Here is a 19,117-nt window from a genome sequence, read left to right on the forward strand (position 1 = left end):
ATGTGGGTGGCTCTGGGCATGCTCTGGCTCCTCGCACTTGGGGGACCTCACCAGGCCTGGGGCTTCTGTCCTTCTGAATGCAGCTGCAGTCTGCGCATCCTGAGTGACGGCAGCAAGGCCAGGTATGACACTAACAGATGCAGGGTGGGCAACCAAGCGTTCTTAGGCCCATCAGACAGGGTTGAGAGGGGGTTGGATGCCCAGCAACTGTCCACTTGCAAGTCTCCTGCTCCCACTTGGTATACTGGATTTGGGGCCCTTGCAACCTGAGTTGGAGAGAAAGCAGTCTGTCCTTGGTCATCCTCAGTATGTGGGGCATTTACTCTGCCCAGAAGGGCATGGGACATGCACCAGCCAGGTTCCAGATGTTCTTCCTGAGCCTTCCTGCATGTTTCTTACAGGGAAAGGCCCTCCCTCCTTTAAGGTCCAGAAGTTTCTTCCTTGACTCTTTTTATCCTCCATTTACTTTCTTCCATTTTTATCTTATCTCTGTATCTCCCAGCTCCTTCTTTCTCAGGCATTTCCCATGCTCATGCCTGACCTCCACAGGTGATTTTTGCCTCCTAACTCTTGGTGGGATACCTACCCCCATACTCCATGGATGTTCCACACTTTAAGCTCCCTCCATCTTCAGCCTAGTCCTTGATTTTTCCCTCCTCTTTCTTCTCCTCTTCACAGACCTTTGAAGCCAGAACCACTCTGGTTGGTGGGTGCTGCTTTTCTCATGTAGCTCATTTTCTTCCTCCTGCCAGTGAATTTTAAGGCTTCCTCTTCTTCTTCTTCTTCTTCTTCTTCTTCTTCTTCTTCTTCTTCTTCTTCTTCTTCTTCTTCTTCTTCTTCTTCTTCTCTCCCTTCTTCTTCTTGTTTATGCAATTGTTTTCTTTTTGGTTATTGGAAATGATATAATTGGAAGTACCCTTTTCACATGATCCTGGCAGTTCTGGGTTTACTGGGGATGATGGTGGCTGGAAAGGAAGCAGAATGCCCAGAGAAGAAAGCACTCCATCTTTGATGATTTAACTCACATGGAAAGTAAATTTCTCAGGAAGTAAGACAGGTTGGTACTTAATCAGCCTGCAAAATGGCTGATGACTAAGGACAGTATGGTGGGATTGCTTTTTGTCACCCTGATCACAAAGGTGACACTATCCTCAGAGAGCAAATGTCTTGAAATCACATGCCATTGGCGATGGAACCATTGCCAGAATCCATGGATCTAATTTTTAGACTCTGGAAATTCTGCCATGGGTGGGAAACAGAAAAATCAGTCACCTGCATAGAGCATCCTCTGAGAGCAGAACGGCCATGAGAGGCTTCGGGCAAGCCCAAGGTTTCTAGTTGTCACAGGCATGGACTGTACAGAGAGATCAAAGTTCCTTTTGTATGTAAATGCCTTCCTGGGAAGCAGCTCTAAGCTTGCAGAGTGCCATCCTAGTACCCCTTCTGACTCACATTCGAATCCTGAACATAGAATGTGGTCCTCTGGGGATTACAGATACAGATATGTGTGTTGGGAGGTGGTTGGCGGGAGCAATATCTGCATCTAAATAGGTGTCTCCTTCTTTCTCTTAGTGCCCAGTTTTTTAGCCTCTTACCACCCTTTAAATCCTCCCGTGACCACCCCCCTCCTCCTGTTTAGGAGCAATCTCCCAATTGGTTTCCTTCCTTTACCTGTATCCAAACCTTCTTCGTTGCTAGCATCCTACCCTGTGTTAGGGTCTCTCCTCCTTGGCCAGATTATCAACAGCAGACACAGGCACTGTGACTTCAATTGTTCTGGGATGCTGCCTCTTTCTGAGCTCCAGAGTTCAGAAAAATTTCCCAGAACATCATCTACCGCAGTTGGTGTCTGTGTTAACAGGCAGATCTGGGAACTCCTAAGGGAAGGATCTTTGTTCAAATAGTCTCCATTTCTGTGACCAGGACAGTGGTGTGCAACGACCCTGAGTTGACTCTGCCCCCAGCTTCGATTCCTCCGGACACCTGCAAGCTGCGCTTAGAGAGAACCGCCATCCGCAGGGTGCCGGGTGAGACCTTCAGGCCTCTCAGCCGCCTGGAGCAGCTGTGGCTACCTTACAACGCTCTCAGTGAGCTTAGTGCCCTCATGCTTAGGGGCCTGAGACGCCTACGAGAGCTGCGGCTGCCTGGGAACCGCCTGATCACTTTCCCCTGGGCTGCGCTGAGAGACACTCCGCAGCTGCAGCTGCTGGACCTGCAGGCCAATCGCCTCTCGACCTTGCCACCCGAAGCTGCACACTTCCTGGAGAACCTCACTTTCCTGGACCTGTCCAATAACCAGCTGATGAGGCTTCCCGAGGAGCTACTGGACGCGTGGGCTCACCTGAAGACCGGGCCCTTCCTTTCCGGCCATCATGCCAGGCTAATCTTAGGTAATCAAGGTAGCATCCTTCACCCGGAGCCACCCTGGGGCAACTATCTAAGCTCTTTGACTCTGAGTAACATCATGGGCGCCTTCTACACCCGAGGGAAGATGGAGTCATGCTGGCATTAATCAGAGGCTTAGTAGATCAAGAGAAACTGAGCCAGTTCATATTCCAGCATTCGAAATAAGAAAACCGAGACTCGAGAGGTCCCCAGTCACACAGCCAGTGTGGGGGGCTCTATTAAACTCAGTTTCCCAGCTCAGGATAGAATGAGTTAGTAAAATATACCAGCCTTCTCTCTCCTATCCCGCCTTGCTCAAAAAACAAAACAAAACAAAACAAACAAACAAACAAAAAACAAAGTTTTACCAAATAAACAGGCAAGCCTGCTGCCCAGGTCACCTGCTTACTCATGGGGCTGACAGGAATAGTATAGCTGAAAAAGCCATTAGAAACAAGACAAAGAGGCTAATGATTCCTTTGTCCCTTTTCCTACCCTAATCTCTCCCCCTTCTCTCGAGGGCAGCTACTAATCATCACGTTTACTTACAAGTTCCTTATCTTTTACAATAGGTTTACATGTGTACACAAATATATACATACACACACAGAGAAAAGCTGTGTGGTGCTACAGAATTTGTGTTTGCGCACCACAGATGCCTGGTGCCCTCACAAGCCAGAAGAGGGCGCCGTATCCCCTGTACCTGGAGTTGCAGGTGGCTGTGGGCTTCCATGTGGGTGCCAGATCTTCTGGGAAAGCAGCAAGTGCCCTTAACCAGAGAGTCTTACATTTTTAAAAAGCATAATGTATGTATTAATTGGCATCAACTTTCTCATCCAAACAAGATGTATCAGAGATCTTTCTAAGTAACTGCAAATGAGACAAGTTTGTGTATTAAGTATTTCACAGTATAGCAGCCACACACCCCCAGGCCTTTAAATTGTTTCCACTGACTCAGTAACACCTTTGGTGCCACAAAAATCTATTCTCAGCCATGTATTTTTTTTTTTTAAATTAGTTAAGTTTTTACATCCTGATCACAGTTCCCTCCTTCTCTCAGTCTCTCCCTCCCATCTCCCGTCCCTACCCCTCATCCACTCTTCCTCCATTTCTCTTCAGAAAAGTGCAGACCTCCCATGGATATCAACCAGCTGTGGCATATGAAGTTGCAGTAAGACTAGACATTTCCTCTTCTATTAAGGCTAGACAAGCCAACCCAAAAGGAGGAAGTCTCCCAAGGACAGGCAACAGAGACAACTCCTGCTCCCATAAGAGCACCAAGCTACACAACTGTAACAGGTGAAAAGGGCCTAGGTCAGTCCCATGCAGGCTCCCTGGTTGGAGATTCAGTCTCTGTGAGCCCCTATGGGGCCAGGCTATTTTATTCTCTGGGTCTTTTGTTTGTTTGCTTGCTTGTTTTTGTTTGTTTGTTTGTTTTTGTGGTGTCCTTGACCTCTCTGTCAGCCATGTATTCTTAGTATATGTGTGCAAATGTCTCTGAAGGATAGAAGGTGAGAAGTGAATTTGCCAGATAAAACAGTACATATGTTAAACTTTTACGATCAATTTGATTGCTTCTAAAGAGGCTGGTATAATTTTCAGTCTTCACCACTTGCATGTGAGATCACCCATTCGTATGGTCACTAAGTAAGGTTGTCTTGCATATATAAGTGTATGTGGTATGTGTGTTTGTACGCTTATATGTATATGGGTACATGTGTGTGCAGGTACACATGCAAGTGTGAGGAAACCTGAAGTTGATGTCAACTGTCTTCCGTAATCTCCATTTTTATCATTGAGGCAGGGTCTCCCACTGAATGCAGAGCTCACTGATTCAGCTAGTCTAACTACAGCTTGCCCTAGGAGTTTCCTCTCTTTGCCTTCGTAGTGCTAGGAATACAGCCTTCCAACATGCCTGCCTGACTCACGTGTGTATTAGGAAAGCCAAACTCTGGTCCCCATGCTCATCCAGAGGGCTTTAGTCACCAAGCCAGCGGGTATCTTTGAGTGACTTCTCATCCTTGGCACTGTGAGTACTTTAAATAAATGCAGAAAGGAACTGTGAGGGAAACCAATGCCAGGTCATACATCTGGCAAGGCAAGGAGCTGGGATTGGAGGTCAGCTCTGCTGACTCTAAGTGGAAAAACTGCCTTTTCTTCCCAGAGGAGAAATGGAGCTGGTTCTGAAGATCTAAGGTTAACCTCTTGCTTATTCTCACTTCTACAGGGCTTCAGGACAACCCCTGGGTGTGTGACTGTCGGCTCTATGACCTGGTTCATCTTCTAGATGGCTGGGCTTCTTCAAACCTGATCTTCATCGAGGCTAGACTGAGATGTGCCAGTCCACGCAGCCTGGCTGGAGTGGCCTTCAGCCAGCTGGAGCTAAGAAAGTGTCAGAGCCCAGAGCTCCGTCCAGGGGTGACCAGCATCATATCCCCTTTGGGTAGCACAGTGTTGCTACGTTGTGGAGCAACTGGGATCCCAGGACCTGAGATGAGCTGGAGAAGGGCCAATGGACGACCAGTCAATGGCACAGGTGTGTGAGCAACCAAGTGGACCGTATTAGCAGGGTCTGGTATAATCCAGGCTGGGCTCTCATTTGTATGCATGTAATTAGATAGAATGTGCTCATATACTGGACATCGATTATAACAATGGCTCTCAGTCCATCCTGTTATAGCTCATGCTATTATCAGAAACTCAGGGCTCATGTTGGGAGCAATACAAAGTTGACTTTTAGGGTTGACTTTTAGAATAACTCCTAATTTAGTTAATATTTTAGCAAGTTTTTCTCTTTAAAATGGTAACCCAGACTCATCAGGAATAATTAATTATGGAATTGCCATACGCTCTTCATATGCGTCCAACCTTATGTTAAATAAATTATGACTATTATGTCATTGAAAGCAGGTAAGGTTGGGCGTGGTAATCTGAGTCTATTCCCCTAGCATTCGGGAGGCAAGAAGATTAGAAGTTCAAGAGCAATCTTAGCTACATTAAGGTTTAGTAGACTGAACTACAGATGGTGGCTCACAGCCATCTGTAATGAGATCAAATGCCCTCTTCTGGTGTGTCTGAAGACAGCTACAGGGTACTTGCATATAATCAATAAATAAATCTTTTAGAAAAGGAAAGGGAGAAAGAAGTGCTGAGACGCAAATGCTCAGCCCATATCGCACAGCTCACATATGAAGCAGCTGGGATTCCAATCAGTCTGGCTCTGGCTTCATAGTGTATGTGAAGTATCTGTTCTGGCTGAGTTGTGTGGGCAGAGATGGATCATCTTTGTTATGGTGGCCGCAGGGACAAGAATCACAGCTGTATACAGGCAGAAGATAAATTGAAGAGAAATCATTTCTTGCACCTGACTGGTAAATCTCACATCGCACCTAGCTTTCTTCTGGCTCCCTCAACAAGACTGACAGCTGTTACCCTAGAATAAGGGGTTCAGACTAGTTTGCAAAGTAGTGCAAAAGGCTCCATTGTGTAAAAACACAAAGGTAAAGGTGCTTATTAGGCGTGTCCACTGGGGTATGCAGGGGTGGGTACAGCACTTCCGGATTATCCTCTGCCTCATGCTCACCCCTGAAACTACCTATCTCCAATGCAGCCTGCTTTCCTGAGGGGACATCTTTGTAAATCTCTAGGACCTGAAGGATAAACTCTGGGTACCTCAGACTTAGAAGGCAATTTATTCTTAGGTAGTGTATTGTTGAGTGAGTTGGGCCTTGAAGCACTTGACCTTTGAGTGCACGCTAGTATTTTCTTGTGATGACTGTTGTTCACAACAGTGTGTGTAGACCAGGTGCTGTGACCTTGGCCTAGGAAGAGAGCCTGTGAAGACAACATATTCATTCCTCCATATGCCTTTTCTCTCCCTAGTACACCAGGAAGTCTCCAGTGATGGCTCAAGTTGGACTTTGCTAGATTTGCCTGTTGTGTCTCTCTTTGACTCTGGGGACTACATCTGCCAAGCCAAGAACTTCCTGGGAGCGTCTGAAACCCTGATCTCCTTGATTGTCACTGAGCCACAGACTTCTACCGGATACAGTGGGATTCCAGGTGTCCTGTGGGCAAGGACAGGGGAGGGGGCAGAAGCTGCTGCCTACAACAACAAGCTGGTGGCCAGGCATGTTCCTCATATGCCCGAGCATGTAGCCCTGGCTACCAAGCCCTCAGTGCCCAGCATAAAGGAAGAGCTGGCTCTCCAGAACTTTCAGATGGATGTCCCAGGAGAGCTCTCCAGAGAGACACCAGAACACCAGGAGGCACAGATGGTCAGGTCTCTCAAGGTAGTAGGAGATACTTACCACAGTGTGTCTTTGGTGTGGAAGGCCCCTCAAGGTGGGAACACAACTGCCTTTAGTGTCCTTTATGCAGTCTTTGGGCAGCGAGACATGAGAAGGATGACTGTGGAGCCTGGGAAGACTAGTGTCACTATTGAGGGACTTGCTCCAAAGACCAAGTATGTGGCATGTGTCTGTGTGCGGGGCCTGGTGCCTACGAAGGAACAATGTGTCATCTTCTCTACTGATGAGGTAGTGGATGCAGAGGGCACCCAGCGACTCATCAACATGGTGGTGATCAGCGTGGCCGCCATCATCGCGCTGCCTCCCACCCTGCTGGTTTGCTGTGGGGCTCTCCGAAGACGCTGCCACAAGTGCCGCACTGGGGGTTCTGCAGAGGCCTCTGGGGCCTATGTTAATTTGGAAAGACTGGGCCATAGTGAGGATGGTTCAGAGGTGCTGTCCAGGAGCAGCCTCAGTGAGGGAGATAGGCTTCTCTCAGCCCGTTCCAGCCTGGACTCCCAGGTCTTGGGTGTCAGGGGTGGCAGACGCATCAATGAGTACTTCTGCTGAGTCTGAGTCCCCGCTCACACCTGCCATCCCTCTTCAGTCTCATATACTTACTTTTACACCTGACTGTGTGCTCAGTCACCCTGATTGTTTGGATACTTGGCAACTTGTCCATTTACATCAACAATAGTTAACACAGGGTTTTAAGCACTTACTGTGTGCCAGCAAGCATCCAAAGGACTTCATAGGTATTTACTCACTTAACTTTCATAATAACCATTCAGATCAGGCATCATTTTTCTCTCTATTTTCCAGGAGAAGAAACAGCTGTTGAGTATTTAGCTTGTATCGGTCAGATTCTGCGTCTAACAAATGAAAGCAAAAACTCTGGTATGCATCACTTAGATATGTATTTTTACACTATGTGTCTGTAGGTTGACTGGCATGGCTCTGCTACATGTGTTCCACTGGGGCTCAGAGGTGGAGAACAACAATGGCTACTTGGGGCAGACGTTTCTCAGATGCCATAAGAGGGAAGAGCAAAACCATGCAATGCCTCTGAATGTCTTCATGTGAGACTGGCATGTTGCTGTTGCTCATGTCCATATTGTACCCGCCAAAGACAGTCTCATGGCCAAAGACAATGTTAACGAGGCAAACAGAGACACTAATCCTCTGAAGACGGTGATGGAAGACAACACATTTTCAGAACAAATTTACTACATGGCCCACTTATAGTACTGCCACTGGACAATGGACAGCTTTGGACCAGGCAGTTGGACAATTGGTTCTACTGAAAAGTCTTTACCAACCTCTATACTATTACATCATGTTTTCACTTATACCAGTTCATGCACACATATACACAGGTTCTCTATACATTAGCCATGTTTTTGAACACATGCACACTTCATCTACAGGCACCCCCCTCATTGAATTCTAACATTTATCCTTTGGGGTTCTTGGAGATAATCTTGGAGAAATTCTTGGAGAATTTACTTGTAATAAATCCTAAGGACTGCTGCTCTTTTATTCTCAGTATGCCAGACTGGAGAGAGCCAAGGGGTTTCTACAACTGAGGGCACCATCATAGTCAGTCTTGTCTCACACCCAGCCCATGTCCATGGAGGAGCCTTTTCAGGGTTTTCTGAAATTTTCTTGGTTTTGGAGAGTATGTAGGAGCTTTTCTTGGTCACCAAGCTAGTAGCAGGAGAATTCTTGCTGAGTTTCGCCTGTGGCAGAGACTGCTGAGATGCTTGGGCACAGGAGTGAGTGAACGTTCCTACTGAAAACTGTTTATTACTTGCCTACTGAGAAGATGGGTAGCACGTCCTTTGGTAACAACTGTGGACTTCCACAGTCAGAAGTGATCCAAGGAAAGTATTTAACCAGTATCACTCAAGATAATTGATATCATGTGAATATTGACTGGATGTAGATCCCCTTATTATTTCCAAAAGACCTCACAACATGCCCCTAACAGCCCATTCTAGAGGTTGGTATTTTTGATTTTTGATTTTACAGATGAGGAAACTAAGAACCAATTATATGTATAGAAGGGAGAAATGGATTGTCTTTGGAATCCATGCCTTTGACAACTTTTTGGATGCTATGTCTTACTCATTAATGATCTTTGAAGTATAGTCCACAGAAGACTTACTATGAAAACTAAATTTTTGGTAGTCACTGAAACCTGGAATCAGAACCACAAGAACCCAGGTGCACATGGACATTAGAGTCACCAAGCTTTATATTTTTCTGTCAGCTCCATGAAGGTTGTATTTGATTATAACTTGTGGGTCATTACCATTAGCAAGAAAAGCTACTTGGTTGGACAGTAATGGCCTTGTCTGCATCAGGGATCAACATGATATTTTTTGGCAAACAAAACTTGATAATGAATATTACAAGCTCTGTCATTGCTAATGGAATGGGAAAAAAAAAACCAATATACTACAGGTGAGTTAATGGGCATGGATGTGATCCAATAAAATGTTTACACAAATAGATAACAAACTGGAATCAATATCCAACTAGCTTTACTGCACTTTGTAAAAGGAAAACCAGGAACTTGAAAGCAAAAAATATATATATAAGTAATACACCCAATATTGACTGAGAGACAGAGGAGGAGAAAGGAGAGGAGAAAGAGAAAAAAATAGGGATGGGGTCAAATTTTCCAGCAGTCTAGGAGGGCTGCCTTCAGGGTGTGGGTGATCATTGCCTCCAAGATGTCCAGACTCTTAATCTCAATGTATCAACTTTCCTACCTGTATTCTGTCTTCCCTGAGTTTTCTCTTGTAGGGAACAGTCATTCTGGCGTGTTCTTGTGGGTATGTATGTTACTAAAACAAACTCCTCTGACAAATGAATAAATAAACGGTATGTGATTTACATTCTAATCTTTTAGTGTAACTCATGTCCTGAAAACAGAATGTTCTTTGAATAGCCTAGAAAAAGAATTCCTGGTCTTTCTGTATAGCTGCCAACTGGGCTACAGTGATCCTGTGGGACACTGCCCCTGGGTGGCTAGTTTAGGAGTTGCAAATCAATGTCAATCAGTTTATATGGCATCTCCATCATATATTTTCCAGAGACTATAGCATGATTGTATTCCTCCTGCCTACTCAGATGGTATGCGCAAACTCACTTATTTTCAGCTGCCTTTCCCAGTTGCAGGATATAAACAGATGAAACCAAGTTATATGCTGGAAAGAGGATGTACTCTGTCATACTAGGTTCTTAATCAAGGGACCAAATGAGCCTGTTCAGAGGAATAGAGCTGAATCTACTGAAGATAGCCACCAATCCCCAGGCACGATACTTTGTTTACTTGCAATGGAATTGTAGGTAGGGCATATCCAGCTTATGCTACAGCAGCAGATTTCACATTGCAGTGGCTTTGCCCATCATGAGTCTTTCTTATTCAAGCAGTTTGCTCACTGACTGAGAGCGGAAGGATGGAGGGAGGGCTCTGCTTCTGGTCATCAAAGACCTAGGCTATGAGAAACACCACCATCTGGAATATCAATAATTACCTCAACAAGGAAAACCAAAACACAACTAGAGAATCATGGATGGGTTTTTTTAGATATCATGATTTCTAACATCTCAGTAGTAAAAATGGGGTCATATAGCTTGAATAGTACAAGGGGCTTTGAAATGAGGTCTGTGTTTCTCTCACTGGCATACTACACAGCATGAGTGCTCAAAGGACCACCATCTCAGAGATTGTTGGCAAAAGATAGAAAGGGAAAAGGCTCTGTCTAGAGAAAAGGGAGGATAGCTGTCTGCTACCTAGTAGCACACCGGTTCTCTGTCTGATTTAAGCTGTCTCAAATTGACTTATTTGGGGGAATAAGTGGCACTTTTCAACTGGATGGGATATACTTTTATTGAGAGTGTATTCAGATAAAACAGGAACTGTCTCCTAGCAATAATTTATATTTATGCCATAACCACACAGTAATTCTTCTCCAGTAATCATGTCTCGAGAGAATGCCACAGTTCAAATTCTTAAAAGCCTCCTTCAGGATGTACATTAAATATGAAATAACCTCAGATCCTATCTTTCTTTTGATGTCTGAGTTTCATGACTTTTACGATTACATTTGGTAACAGGTTATTTAAGCTGAACAACAACAACAACAACACTAAGTAAATATATTAGTCAGGGTTCTCCTAACTTATTGAGTGAATCTATATTTATATCCATAATATGTATATATATGTATATCTATCTAGATACAGACAAGCGCTAGGACGACATCTAGAAAGGTGAGTTGGTCTGAATTTATACTAAGTGGGACATGGAATAGACAGAAAAGATATTGTAGAAAAGGAAGAAGATTTTTAATTTTGGGCTTTCATATTTAGGTGTAAGAGGGAAAAAAGGAACTTACTTGTGCTTTCAGATAGCCATCCATTGAATTGCAGGGTCCCATGGAGTAAGCCTAAGTTGTGGGAAACTTGGTAAAGGGCTCTGGAGCAAACTTCTCTCAGTGTTGTTTCTTTTTTGACAAACTGGCCAGAAACGGATGTCTCCCCCAGCCCATCCCTGCGTGTGTGCTGCTTTGGGACGGATGTTGCTTTGTGCAAGCTCTTCCTGGAGCTGAGTGTCACCTCCTCATCATTTAAAAGATAATGAGAGCTGCACATCTCCCCATCTCACACAGACTTTGTGTATGCCACAGCACACTCCTTGTTTGATTTTTTTTACCTTGAAAGTAACTGCAAAGATCTATCCAAATGTCGAGTTAGATTGCTTAGGAATGCCAGAAAATACATCTGGTATGAGTGGGAAGCCTGGGATGTAAGCAGCTTAGCTGGTGACCCATTTCCGCCTTGCTGGTGAGCTACTAAGCGGATTGTTTTTTTACTGAAGCCTTTTGTGGGGTATAATGTATATCATGAATCTTATAAGAACTCATAGAATTTTGGCATTTTCTTGATATGCTCTCGTTTAATAAGAAAGGTGGCACTTCAGCTCATCTAGACTCTGTCACTTAGAGGGGATGAATTATGGGGCACCTATTGTCCTAGGCACTGTGTATTAATTAATCTAAACATTTCCTGTCCAAACCATGAAGTGTTGGCTGATGATTCTTGTTCTGTAGAAGAGACACAAAGGCTTACACATTAGAAGATATCCCCCAAACAGCCAGACTCAGAAGCAGAAGCACAAGGAAGACTAAATGAGGAAATATCTATAGAGTTTATTTTCTTACCACTGTTGTGCCTAGAAAACACGACTTACTGTGAACAAATAATAAACAGTGACGTGTGAAGAGAGAGAAGTATCACAGATGACATTTACAAGCCTGACATTTGCTCTTTATGGTGGGATGTAGTGTTTTAGAAAAGTCAAGGAAAAGTCAGACCATTAAGCTTCTTGCCCCAGACTGTAAAGCTTTGTCCTCATGTTTTTAAGCTTCCATATTGGAAGGACACCATGATGTTTCGCCAATTCTAGTGATATGAATTGTAAAAGCATTAGTCTTAACGCAGTAGAAGTAGACTAAACACATCATCCATAGTGCGGTGCTGGCAGACCGCAAGCAAGGAAAACAATCCCAGGGTTGTTTTGTTGCTCATCATCTGCTTTTCTTCAAGAAAATAATTGGAAATTGGCATTTCAGGATTCCTTTGTGAACTGTAAAGTATTAGATGCATTCTGGTCAAATCCCGAGCTATGGTACTCAGGATTACAACACCTGATTGTTTCCCTGGCTTCTTTGTAAGAAGCCGAGAGAAGGTAGAAACAAAATGGAGCTTGATGTCTGATGCATATTCGTCTTTGCAACCTTAAGAACCACAGTCTTTTCACTTTAGTTAAGAGACACAACTTCTCAACATGGGCTTTTCCTGAGCCTGGGAGCTGGGCTGTAACAGACCTCGGGGCATTCAGCGCTTTAGTGCTGCTGTGCTGACCTACATCTTTATGGATTACCAATAATAGGATTTGCTACTCAGGAGCTGAGACCATACCTACCCAAACCACACAAGGTATTTGCCTACAGATAAATATGGCTTTTGTTTTTTACTGTTTCTTGAAAGTTCTGGTCTCTTGGGTTATACATGCAGTGCAGCCGTTCTGTCTGCCAGAGTGTACCTGTTCAGAGGAGAGTTTTGGCAGGTGTGCTATGCTGACAGGATTCCAGAGGGTGATGTGGGGGTGGAGGAGATTTTCTTTTAAAATGATATGGAGTGACATAGGCTTAGAGTTTGTGGGAAATCAGCTAAATCCCCATGGGATTCATTTTAGTTGGTTCTGGAGTTTATGGAGGAGAGCATTTCTACCAAAAGCCATCTCTTTTATTTTAAATTCATTATTTTTCATTTAATCTCCATGTCTAATGACAGGATTCACAAAATACCACTTATAGGTTCCTTGAGGCTTATTGAAGTTTTTCTGCTTTCTTATACAGGAGCCTTCAGTGCATGTCTATGTCTTTGGGAAAGATTCCAGACAACTTTCCCGAAGAACTCAAGCAAGTGAGAATTGAAAACTCACCCTTATTTGAACTTTCCCAGGGGTTTTTCACCAACATGAGCACTTTGGAATACCTTTGGCTCAACTTTAACAATATCACTGTGATCCACCTAGGCGCCCTGGAGGACCTGCCAGAGCTGAGAGAGCTGAGACTAGAGGGGAACAAACTCCGTTCAGTACCATGGACAGCGTTCCGCACTACCCCTCTCCTGCGGGTTTTGGATCTCAAACACAACAGGATTGATTCTCTCCCAGAACTGGCTCTTCAGTTCCTAACCAACCTGATGTACCTTGACATATCCTCCAACAGGTTGACAGTTGTATCCAAGGGTGTCTTCTTGAACTGGCCAGCCTATCAGAAATGGCAACAGCTTGGTTGTGGAGCTGAGTTTCTCTCCAACATGGTATTGTCGCTGCACAACAATCCTTGGTTGTGCGACTGCCGATTAAGGGGACTTGCTCAGTTTGTCAAGTCCGTTGCTCCCCCTTTCATACTGGTGAATTCGTACCTGATATGCCAGGGTCCTGTCTCTAAGGCAGGGCAGCTTTTACATGAGACTGAGCTCGGAGTTTGTATGAAGCCAACTATTTCAACCCCTAGTGTCAATGTCACTATCCAGGTAGGAAAGAATGTGACTCTGCAATGTTTTGCACAAGCCAGTCCCTCACCAACCATTGCATGGAAGTATCCCCTGAGCACGTGGAGAGAATTTGATGGTAAGCCATTTGTACTCTCTGTATATATATGGGGGCAGTGTAGAGGTCAGTTAGGACTCTGCCTCAATATAGAGGTGTAAACGGTGCCTGTCATAAAGGATGGGTGCAGGTAAGATGGACATATGTATGGATTAACTCCATAGAACAGAAAAGAGTCCAAGGCAGCATTCCACTATCAGCACTGTTTAAAGTGGGTACATGCTGATCTCATATATAAATAGATATATTGGGTCTGATCATCTCTTATAGTATATAAATGTTAATAGACTTACAATGGGCAAATAAATTGTTTGAGGACCTTCTGGGTGAAAAGCACAATACTAACATTTTAGAATCCTAAAATTTCTAGCTAGAACGTATTATAGTAAGTGTTATTTATCTTCTAGACTTGCCTCACCAAAATTACATGGGGTGCTTATTGAAATACGATTTATACGGCCCCACTCCAGATATTTGAACTCAGTCAGTGCAGGGCCAACAATATGTATTGTTACATATGTATTTCTGTTGTGTTGTCCTGAGTGATCCCCTTAAGATAAGAATAGCAAGTCCTACATATCAACTGAATATTTACTTCCTATTATTGTGTTAACCAGACAATATTAGCTCAAAATTATAGGGCCTAGAGAGATTAAATGACTTCCAGAGACCCAGGACTGGCACCTTCTTTCTTGGAGTAGGTCTTACCATTTCCCAAAGCTGTGCCAGTGCTCCCAGGAGCATGTTGGATCTCGAAGGACAGTTGTAGGGTCTTAACTTGTCCTCTGTCTAAAACAGCTGAAATGCAATAATATTTCGGGGATTCAACCAAGCCAGTATTCATAGATAATGATGAGCCTCTAGGAGGTTTAAAAAAATACACAACTGACTGAAGTTTTTACTTTCCCATTTTTTTTATCTTACTGTATTGGCAAGGTGTTAAATGCTAACAGCCAAGAGAGACAGGATTCATCATTTTAGTTTTCTTTTAAAATCAAGAAATTAGGTGGGGAATGGTAGCAAATGCCTTTAATTCCAGCACTTGAGAGGCACAGTCCGAGGCAGGCAGATCTCTGAGTTTGAGGCTTGCCTGCTAGACAGAGTGAGAAGTAGGACAGCTAGGGCTGTCTCTAAAAAAATAAACAAGAAGGGAAGAAGAAGAAGAAGAAGAAGAAGAAGAAGAAGAAGAAGAAGAAGAAGAAGAAGAAGAAGAAGAAGAGGAAGAGGAAGAGGAAGAGGAAGAGGAAGAGGAAGAGGAAGAGGAAGAGGAAGAGGAAGAGGAAGAGGAAGAAGAAGAAGAGGAAGAAGAAGAAGAAAAGGAGGAGGAGGAGGGAGCAAGGGAGCAAGGGAGGGAAGAAGGGGGGTAGAGAGAGGCAGGGAAGACTGGTGTCCAGTGATGCTCTATCATCACTATTTTCAAAAATGTTTTATTTATATATTTTATGTGTATGGTATCTTAGCCACTGTTACTATTGCTGTGATAAAACACTATGATCGAATAACTTGGAGAGGAAAGGGTTTATTTGGCTTATGCTTCATCATCACTGTATTGTTTATCATTGAGTGGAGTCAGGACAGAAACCTCAAGGCAGAAGCTAATAGATGGAGGTATGCTGCTTCCTGACTTGGTCCACAGAGCTGTTGAGCCTGCTTCCTTAAAGAAACCAGGACAACCACCCTAGCGGTGGCCCCACCCCTCATCATCACTAATTAAGATAACATGCTATAGGCTTGCCTACAGCCTGATCTTATGAAAATATATTCTTAGTTGAGGCTGTCTCCTCTCCAATGACTCTAGCTGTGTCATGCTGCCATAAAACTGGCCTGCCCAATGAGTGTTTTACCTTCATGTATGTTTGTGCATCCCCTACGTGCCTCATGCCTGCTGTGGCCAGAAAAGCGTATTGGATTTCCTGAAGCTAGAGTGCTACCATGTGGGTGATAGGAGTCAAACCTGGATCATTTGTAAGAACGACCAGTATCATTAACTGCTGAGATATCTTGCCAGCCCACTATAATCACTCTTGATACTGTGTTATACCTAGAAATACTTACAGGTAAAGCTTACTGACACTTTCTATAAAACTTGTAGAGAGTATGTTATTTAATATTCTTGACAAAGAGATTGAGGTTAAGAGAACTTAAGTTTTTTTTCCCAGTATGGTGTATTTGAAAGAAGTGGGAGCCCAGTTATTTGATTTCTAGGTTCTGAGGAACTGCACATCTGTGAAGTAAGAGCTCCTTTGGTGCTCACAATATCTCTTTGTTTGTTTGTTTGTTTGGGTTTTTTGTTTTTGTTTTTGTTTTCCAGACAGGGTTTCTCTGTATAGCCCTGGCTGTCCTGGAACTCACTTTGTAGACCAGGGTGGCCTCGAACTCAGAAATCTGCCTGCCTCTGCCTCCCAAGTGCTGGGATTAAAGGCATGCGCCGCCACCACCCGGCACACAATATCTCTTAATCACACCATTTTGAAGTCTCCTTAAGACATGGTATCAGGCTCAGTAAGGCCAAAGTGGGCACAACTAATGCTAAAAGAATATGGTCTCCTTAGATAAAAGAATGGGCTCCACATAATTGCTACCTCTAAACAAGCATGGATAAGTTAATCACCTGCTCCAACTCTCAGCATCTTCTAGCAAATTAAATGTTTACTCTATAACACTTCAAGAAAGATAACCCCGGACACAGGAACATACTTAATAAATAATAACCATCCTTTAAACATAAGACCTAGCACTAGACTGAGAACTTTCTAGCTGTCTATCACAGAAACGCACACATGTTTTGTTCTTTTTTTCACCCAGTGTTGGCCTCGCCAATTGCAGAAGGTATCATTCTGTCTCAGCTTGTCATTCCAGCAGCTCAACTGGTAGATGGCGGTAATTATACCTGCATGGCCTTCAACTCCATCGGCAGAAGCTCCCTTGTCATCTTACTCTATGTCCAGCCTGCACAGGCCATGCCTGGATTGCATTTCCTTTCCACCTCTTCAGAGGTCAGTGCCTATGTTGACCTACGAGTGGTCAAGCAGACAGTGCATGGCATCTTGCTGGAGTGGCTCACAGTGACCAACCTTGCCAAGGAACAATGGTTCACCCTCTATATTACATCTGATGAAGCTCTCACGAAGAAGGTGGTCCACATAGGCCCTGGAATCAACACATATGCCGTGGATGACCTTCTCCCTGCTACAAAATATAAAGCATGTCTCAGCCTTAGGAATCAGCCTCCAAGCCAGGGCCAGTGTGTGGTCTTTGTGACAGGCAAAGACAGTGGTGGGCTAGAGGGTCGTGAGCACCTCTTGCATGTCACTGTAGTCTTGTGTGCTGTGCTCTTGGCACTGCCTGTGGGTGCTTATATCTGGGTATCCCAGGGTCCATACAACTTCAGTGAGTGGTGTTGGCGCTGTTGTCCTCTTCATAGGAAAACCCTAAGATGCCCACAAGCAGTACCACAGTGCAAGGATAGCTCTTTCAAAGACCCTTCAGGTGTCTATGAGGATGGTGAGAGTCACAGAGTCATGGAGGAGGATGAGGAGATAGAAAAGGAGGGTATTAGTTAACAACCCACCATGGCATGGAAATGAATAGACCTCTAGTTCCTGAATCCAACTTTCCATGACAGCACAACTTGGTTCCATCCATTTATCAAGCAAGTATTTCTTGAGAAGCCACTGTGTTCTAATTAAGGTATTTGATGAAGAGAATTCAGAAGTAAGAAAGAGGACTCAGTATTTATCTTCATAAAGCTAAAGCCAATGAAGCTCTGACCTATTAAACTGATAATTTTATATGCCTGATAGTGGCTAGAAATTAATAAATATTACTCTTATATATGCCTAGGCCTATAAGGTTTACACAGAACATCTCATATGCATTATCCTGCAAAGTATAAGATTTATTGTAGATAAAGAAACTTGATTTCAGAAAGGTCTATGATCTGTCCATCACTTATCTAGCCAGTGGCAGGGCACTGGTCTACAGAGGATGTATTCTGCTGTTTTACAAATAAGCCAACAACTGGCCTTACTACAAGCACTGTGCTCATATGGATGCATGGAGACTCAATGGCAGTTGAAATAACATTTTAAAAATTGGTGGCAACACTCATATTGAAATTAATCACCCTTCATTACTTTAGGTTCTTATATTTTTCTTCAACGAAAAAGAATTAAACCTTTTAAAATGGAAATTCCCTGTTTGTGCTGGATAGTTTTATGTCAAGTCGACACAAGCCGAAGTCATATGATAGGAGGAAAAAACTTGAATCAAAACTGCCTTCATAAGATTGGGGCTGTAGGACATTTTTAAAGTGAGTAATTGAGGGGGGGTTGGCCCTGCCCATTATGGGTGGTGCCATTCCTGGGCTGGTGGTCCTAGGTTCTATAAGAAAGCAGACTGAGCAAGCCATTTTGCAGCACCCCTCCAAGGCCTCTGCATCAGTTCCTGGCTCCAGGTCCCTTCCCTGTTCGAGTTCCTGTTCTAGCTTCTTTCAACAATGTATTGTGACACAGAAGTGTAGGCCAAATAAACCCTTTCCTTTCCAACTTCCTTTTCAGTCATGGTGTTTCAGCATAGCAATGGAAACCTAATTAAGTCACTATTGTACCAAAAGTAGAAAAAAAATTACATTCCTCCCCTCTGATAACTTCAATAAATTTTAGCATTTTCTAGTCTTATTTTGCCTGATCCTTTACATACATATTGTGTGTATGTGTATATGTTTATATATGTGTAGATAGATAGATAGATAGATAGATAGATAGATAGATAGATAGATACATACATACATACATACATACATACATACATACATAGATTGCACTTTAAAGCTAATTCAAAGCTTCTCATTAGATTACCTGGAATACTTTACTGTTTCACAGAAGATGTTTAAACTAATATAACCACAAGATGATTGTCACTCCTTAAAATCCTATATTTTTATACATATATTTAGATGTGTGCATATATAACAACACACACATAATATAGTAAAAAAATTATTAATGAGAAATGTTCGATAGTACATTTTTTAAAGCAAGCATCTGGAGAGAGGGGAAACCGTGCTGCTCTTGGCCTGTTTATGATTCCATCTGTAGGAGTAAGAAAAATTGGTATGTGAGATGTGGAGGATGCAATCATCACAAAGGGGCCTAGGATTAGCACAGAGTGAGAGAAGATATAATGACCGTGGTGATGGCTTGGAAGAGAAAGCCGGGAAGAAGGAAGGGCCATGGAAAGAGAGAAA

At 43.5% G+C, this 19,117-nt stretch overlaps 2 protein-coding genes across 2 annotated transcripts; both read left to right on the plus strand.

Moving 5' to 3' along the window:
• On the plus strand, positions 1-7,244 carry Lrit1 (leucine rich repeat, Ig-like and transmembrane domains 1). Its single transcript, XM_021182619.2, has 4 exons — positions 1-122; positions 1,924-2,390; positions 4,613-4,921; positions 6,268-7,244. The coding sequence occupies exons 1-4, from the start codon at positions 1-3 to the stop codon at positions 7,242-7,244; spliced, it is 1,875 nt and encodes a 624-aa protein (XP_021038278.1).
• A 5,462-nt stretch (positions 7,245-12,706) lies between these two features.
• Lrit2 (leucine rich repeat, Ig-like and transmembrane domains 2) lies at positions 12,707-17,432 on the plus strand. Its single transcript, XM_021182614.2, has 3 exons — positions 12,707-12,816; positions 13,109-13,890; positions 16,675-17,432. The coding sequence occupies exons 1-3, from the start codon at positions 12,707-12,709 to the stop codon at positions 17,430-17,432; spliced, it is 1,650 nt and encodes a 549-aa protein (XP_021038273.1).
• Positions 17,433-19,117: the final 1,685 nt, after the last annotated feature.

This window comes from Mus caroli, unplaced genomic scaffold (assembly GCF_978045245.1).
Source record: "Mus caroli unplaced genomic scaffold, Mus_caroli_1 scaffold_12, whole genome shotgun sequence".
NCBI classification, from domain to species: domain Eukaryota; kingdom Metazoa; phylum Chordata; class Mammalia; order Rodentia; family Muridae; genus Mus; species Mus caroli.

Coding starts and splice junctions, on each gene's coding strand:
- Lrit1 (XM_021182619.2), top strand. CDS start 1: ATGTGGGTGGCTCTGGGCATGCTCTGGCTCCTCGCACTTGGGGGACCT. Junction 123..1,923: donor AGTGACGGCAGCAAGGCCAG/GTATGACACTAA, acceptor TTCTGTGACCAG/GACAGTGGTGTGCAACGACC. Junction 4,922..6,267: donor ACGACCAGTCAATGGCACAG/GTGTGTGAGCAA, acceptor TTCTCTCCCTAG/TACACCAGGAAGTCTCCAGT.
- Lrit2 (XM_021182614.2), top strand. CDS start 12,707: ATGGCTTTTGTTTTTTACTGTTTCTTGAAAGTTCTGGTCTCTTGGGTT. Junction 12,817..13,108: donor TCAGAGGAGAGTTTTGGCAG/GTGTGCTATGCT, acceptor TTTCTTATACAG/GAGCCTTCAGTGCATGTCTA. Junction 13,891..16,674: donor CACGTGGAGAGAATTTGATG/GTAAGCCATTTG, acceptor TTTTTCACCCAG/TGTTGGCCTCGCCAATTGCA.